General features: G+C 36.6%; 1 protein-coding gene across 1 annotated transcript in view; it reads right to left on the bottom strand.

The window, feature by feature from the left end:
• Positions 1-6,753, bottom strand: part of CUNH8orf34 (chromosome unknown C8orf34 homolog) — a 270,042-nt gene that overhangs the window by 192,537 nt on the left and 70,752 nt on the right. The window contains exon 4 of the mRNA XM_026647343.1: positions 4,244-4,372. Coding sequence (XP_026503128.1) covers positions 4,244-4,372 — 129 coding nt within the window. The remainder of the gene's footprint in view (positions 1-4,243; positions 4,373-6,753) is intronic.

The following is a 6,753-nucleotide window of genomic DNA, read 5'->3' as shown; positions in this document are numbered from 1 at the left end:
CAACCCCCTTACAATAACCCCCTTAATAACTCCTTTTGGGGTCAGGACCCCTACAATTACAACAGCAGTGAAATTTCAGATTTAAAGAGCTGAAATCATGAAATTTACAATTTTTAAAATCCTATGGCTGTGAAATTGACCAAAATGGACCACGAATTTGGTAGGGCCCTAAGAATGAGAGAAGCCACCCTGTTACATGCACCCTCCAACTCCTTTACATTTAGAATACTGGTCAATTGTTTGTCATGCTTTTCTTTTATATCAGCATAGATTAATATACTGCCCATAAATATATCACCTCTTTGTCCTCAAAGCTGTTCTCTCATTTTCTGTTGTGGATGGGAGATTTCTTTGTGGCAATCTGTAGTAACAGTACTGTCAGAGTGAAGAAATAAACATGTTCATTGTGCCAGTGTCTGGAGGCAGGGTCCTCTGCCTAAAATGGATTTCCAGCATGAAGTAATGAATAGAGGTTGATTCCATTCAATCTAGGAATAATATCTTCCATAGTAAAGAAAGCAAATTTGTCTTTGGGCAGATTTCTCTAACTTTGATATGCTGAGCCATAAGTGCACTTTCAAAATATTTTTTTTTAAAGGAGAAAGTTAGAAAGGGTATACATTATTAATAATAATTCTTAGCTCTTATATGTAGTCGTCATTTGTAGTAGAGTATAATTCATACTGCTCTATTGTAATAAAACCAAATATCGTTAATACACAGTATAGTGTATTTTAACTTTCATTCACTCTGTGACTACAGCCTTTCACAGAGCAATGTTTAGCATCTGGTGTCAAAAATTTAACAGCAACAAGTTCTTTTTCCACAAACACTAGGGGATATACAAGCTTAGGCCTAGCCTAAAACAAGGCATCAAAAACCCTGCAATGCAAAACCTCCTCTCTGATGAATGGTACACTAGTTAATGGACTTATATGTAGTAAGAAAATGTAATGTATTTAAAACAGCGAAAAACTTAAAACAGCAAGATAGCTGAGTGAAAATGACTCTCAAAACTCAGGGAGATCTATCATCATCTGCCCTCATTGGGACTCATTTTTAATTAAAATATTGAAAGAGAACATAATGTGTGTCATTTATTAGTTCAGGCCAGTTCCTTTCCTTTTTGTAATCACTTCTGTACATGCGCACCCCCTCAAACTCATGCCTGGTAAGTTGCTGTGTATACCATATTCTAGGAAAAGATATACAACTTGTAATTCATTCATGTAGTATTCATTAAGAGTGAATGTAAATATACTGTTGCATTTTCCTAATCAGCCAGAAGGTGGCCATAGAGTTCCCAAGAGCCAATTTTTCTCCTACTCAGTAAAGCATTCTGGTTTTCATGCACCAGGGCTCTGTCCAAAATCTGAGAAAAATAGTTCCAATGTTAACAGAATAACCTGATCAACCACTCTGACAGGGAAGTGACATGAAATCTGAGATTCAGAGCCTGAAAAGCAAGAATTGACTTCCCAATTTTGTTTAACTTACCTAGAGTCTTATATGTTCCATTGAGTCACTTCACCCACAAGACATTACTACAATTTTATTTTCCCCAGTAAGAATTCAATAACCGTAAGACACTTTGAATTGAAAGTCTGATGCTATGTGTCTGTCCCTTTTATTATTAATCACAATTATTTTTTATGTTTCTATAATGACTTCCATCTTGAATGATGCTCAAGTGCTTTACAAACTATACCCACACAACACCACTGAAACAGTCTCCTCCAAAGTGCAGTGCAGCAATATACCAGTATATAGTATGCTGTCCAGCAAGGAGGGAGGGCGATGTTTTGGATAAATCCCATTCTTGAGAAAAGTGCTTTAATCTTTATTACCCTTGCTGAGCAGACAGGACCATCTTTAAGTGTTCAGTCCAAAAGATGAGTTTAAGTCCCCAAAGAAAGAATACTTGTCTAACTATTCTGGAGATTGGCATGTACAGTGGCTGCAGGACCAAATTCCTATTCTGCAAAGGGCTGTAATTCAAAAATGAATGTGGTCCTATAACTTACAGCAGGTTAGAATAAAATGCCAAATAGTTCAGCACAGGTAATTAAAAATTTAAAGAGCATAGGAAAAGGATACTTACAACTGAGGCCACAGTTCTCTCAGTGTAAGGAAAACCCTAATTTGAGAACTGAATAGAAATAATTATGTGCAGATTCCTCTTTTTTCAATCTTAGCAAATATCATTATTTTCTTTTATTACCCATACATCACACTAAAAGTAAACAGATTCTATAAGCAAAGGCAATATATCATGTAGCAGCTGCAGTACTGAGATAGCTTTATCTTCCTTACAGGTTTGACTGAACTTATCTAAAAACGTCAATCTCAAATTAAAATCACAAACATTGATCTCAAGCGAGAACAACATGATTTGAAAGTTCACGTTGAACAGAAAAAAAGGAGAAACCATCCCAGAATGCTGATGGCTAGTACTGTAGTTCAATTAGCAGACCACAGTACACTGGCATTTAGGACTAGATGTGTAACTGATCGTGGGTAAATCATTTTTAATGACTACAGCATGTTTCAGACCAACAACTATACCTTACTGAAAGAAGTACTACATCTTAAGCATGTAACCAGTGTGACATTACTGATAAAAATCTAGCTGCATGCCACACAATTGTGTGTTTTCAGTTAGACTGCAGAAATATCTGGTTTTAATGGGCATATTCAACGTTCTCTCATAGGTATGTGTTGCATTTCTTCCCACTCTCAGTTGTGCACTGTGTATGCTGTAGAGAGGATAGTAATGTGTCTATGAAAGCTCTTTCGCTTGCATTTCAGAGTGTTCTCAGGGTATTTAAGTAGTTCATGACAACACTCCCTACACAGCAGGAACACATGTGCATGCCAGCTCTTCCTTGGGAGAGCTATTGAGAGGCACTGCCTCCTCACTGTCGATGACTATCTTCTCCAGAGTCACCCACTGCTTTGGGAATGTTGGTTAGTATGGATCAGGCATCTGTGGAGATTATTATTATTATTATTATTTATTAAAGCACAGCCTCTAAATCTGGACCCCAGGCATTATGGAACTGTTTCCTACTTCTGCCTCCTACATACACATCAGACTACTGGCCCCGCCCTGCACTCTTTCCTATTTACCTCTACAGCACAGCAGGTAGCTGTGAAAGAGAGAAGAGTAGCAGTTGCCACACAGTACCAGTGGTTCCTACAGTAGCCTCAGATTTCTTTCCTCCTCATTCATGGCTAATGGCCATAATGATTCATAGGGCGGAAGGGGACAGGGATCTGTGTGCTTCTCCTTCCAAAAGCCAGACAAGACGTTCACTCTTAGGACACACCTGCACACTACATCAAACCGCAGAAACATCTGGAAAGCTTTGACTTTTGGGGCCATAAAGAACTGTGCTATGGAACATCCTATATGAGTTTCCATGAGGACATGTGGTTCCCACACACCTGCAGTCCCTTCCAGCCACTGAAGTGGCAAGTTATCACTCTTTAAAATAAGTCAACTTTCACACATTGGCAATTTGCTTTCTCCCTAGTTAAGACTTGGCATAGTACAACTGTTAGACTGGCACTACTGGTCCAATTAACTGGTTAATTGATTGTTAAAAGTATTAGTTTTTCCTGTGATTATATTTCAGCTCTAGGATTCTAGCCACATTGGGTTAATTTGTTTTTCCACCATGATGGCAAATCCCAGGGAAAAGAATGGATTTAAGGCCTGCCTTTTTTTTGTGTGGGAAATATATCTGTAATAGCACCCTTCTCCCCCCCCCCCCCAAAAATTAAAAAACAAACAAACAAACAAACACCCCCACAACTGGTGTCTTTTAAGGGACAAAAAATGCTGCATTTGCCTTTGTTTTACTTCATGGCCCCATTTGGACAAAAAAATTCATGTGTGCTTCGTAGCACGCCGTTTACATCTTCTCTAAAAAAAAAATTACTTTTTTCTGTTTAAACCAATATCATTTACAATTCTTAAGCTGGTTTACATAAGTAAGTGATTGTTTATTGGGATCAAAGCCATAAAATGGCTTGTTTTTTTTTATTAAAAATTTTATTTTAAGAGAACCGTGTCCCTGATCTCCCTTTAACTTACCCAGTTTAACTTTGTTGACTTCAGTGGAGTTACTCCTAAATGACACCAGTGTAAAAGAAAAACCACCACCTTTAGTACATATTTATAATATATTAGTAAGATCAATATTCCACAGTCACATTAAAAAAATTAAAATCAACTTACTGCGAGAGAGATTCTCAAGGGCTTTCCCCAGCTTCTTACTCTCCTGAAGAATATGATTTAATTCATCAAACTCCTGGCTCTCCGGTTTTCTCCGCCAGTCCCATTTAGGATGCTCTATTGACCTTGGCACTAAGTAAAAATTATATATAAAGATTCGATTTCATAATTCAGAAAGCTACAGTAGCAACAAGCTGTGCAATGAGTCTACAAGATCAAGAATGCTCATAATGTTGAAGTCAGTTTTCCCCTTCTTATAACACTTACTGGATATATTTTTATTTCAGTTAGTGAGATAAGTACAAAAAAAAAAAAAAAAAAGTCCAGAGGCAGAATTTCCAAATGACCTTTGCGACCAAATCAACTAACCACCAGGAACAGCTAACACTGAATTCTCAGACAAAAAAACCCCAAAACAAACCATGTACACATTGCTCTGTAAGTGAAACCACTACATGGTAAATGAAATGTGTACCTATTGGCCAATAAAAGGAAAGAAAACAAAATGGAAATAAAGAACTCCTATTTCTGTTTTTATTATTAGTTTTACCATAAACAAAACAAAATTTGTTTTATTTATATAAATACTCCTGCCATTGTCTCAATTCAGTTAACAGAAAAGCAAAAGAAACAAACAAAATATATATCCATTACACACCAGGCAAAAGGCTGTGTAAGCATATGAGCTTTTACTCTGTTCCCTTACGGCTTCTTGGGAAGCATACTCTTCTGTTGAGTCTGCATTACTACACCCAAGAGATTTTATCTTAAGAGAACATTAGCTCAACTCCAAAGATGACCTCAACTGCTCTGCCAGAGGATAGAAAGCTCCGGCATGTCAAAAGCTATGTAAGTGGATTGCTGCATTCTGCATCAAGCTGCAACTCCTGAGTTATCTTCAGCCATAGCTTTATGCAATACACACTGCAGTAACACTATATGGAAGTGACAAAATTCTGGGTGATGCTAGTAACGTTCCTATCGGAAAGAAATAGGTAATGTCACTGCCCCACAATAAAATGAAAATAATTTATAAGAAAACAAGAACATGACTACTGCTTCACCTCATTTAAACAGCTGTGACATCTTTTTTTATTTCACTAACTCTCAACTCACTATTTACAAACTACATCTGCACCAAATACATAAAAACAATTTACAGACTTCTATATCTTGTGCAGCACAAACTGGTACTTGAAATTATGGAATTGCAGGGTTCCTGCTTAAAAAGAGAGTTATTCAAACTGATGAATAGAAAGAAAGCTCTTATTCTTTTCTCACTATAAGCATGTAGCTCATTAGTGCCAATCGGAATCACATGCACAATGAGAAAAAGACCATTTTTTTGGGTTGCTTTAGTCATCCTTTTAATTACTGCATTTGTTTTAGTGCTCTCCCATTCCCTATATTAGGATTATTTTATGTTTATTAAAAGTCTTATTTATTATTTTTATACTACTCTGAATAACTGCCTTCCTTATTAGACCTAACCAGAATTCATTTTTCTTAGATACACTGCAGAAAAAAATAGAAATATTGATTATTTCCCACATATTCTAGAATAGAAAGCAAAAGTCCATTCTCTTTCCTGAAGTCAAAAATCATGTGTTGCTTCTTCTACTAATTTCCCTCTTAAGCATTTATTAACTTTTTATATTACAATAAATTATCAGAAAAAAAAACTAGATAATCCACACCTTTGAATTTGGGTCTTGGCTTATTTTTCACAATTAAGTGATCTCTTGAATAGAAATGATATGCAGCGAAACCTATACATTTCTCACTTCAGATTTAGTATAGCCCCTTAGTAATATTCCTACCCTTCTCCGGTTTTATTATGCTCAGTCATTCATCAAAATATGTCAGCATTTTAAATCCCCATCATATTACCTGAATCATCCTTGTGTATTATTCCAAATATATAAACAATATTTGCCTTGAAAGGATGCACCTACAATTTATGACATTCATAGCATTTTTGTATGGAAGTTAGTTAGCTTTTCCCTTTTATAAAGTTGAGATTTCATATCAGAAATCACTATTTGATATTGCATCTTTCACACTACATCTTGGAAAGCTGTCCCTTTGCCACCAGCTTCCATTTTCTCTCTCTCTCCTTTTCCCTCCCAACACCTACAACAGATGCATCCAGTCTCTTAATTAAACCTTTGTTCCTAAAAGAATAATCAGTTTTCTAGAGGGAGATTATTTTGTTTTTTTAAATACACACAACTGTCTTTTCAAAGATCGGATTTGGCGGTGAATCAGACCATTGGCTCATTAAATCTTCTGGCAATAGCTTCAGGGGAATGAGATTCCCACCATCATAAGGCACCTGGCCACCCATGTGCACACACACTCATGGTGGTGGTGGAAAATTCCTAGGCAGTCATGGAGACACATCTTGTTAGTACTCTGTGGCAGCCAGTTTATGCTTGAAGAGAGGTAGCATATACTTCTTAGTGTGCATAACTATAGACATCATTATTGGTCATAAAATTACCCATCCCCTT

This window comes from Terrapene carolina, unplaced genomic scaffold, assembly GCF_002925995.2.
Source record: "Terrapene carolina triunguis isolate 2854851 unplaced genomic scaffold, T_m_triunguis-2.0 Scaffold58, whole genome shotgun sequence".
NCBI classification, from domain to species: Eukaryota; Metazoa; Chordata; order Testudines; family Emydidae; genus Terrapene; species Terrapene triunguis.
The sequence above is the reverse complement of the archived record's forward strand: the minus strand, read 5'-3'. Positions and strand labels throughout refer to the sequence as shown.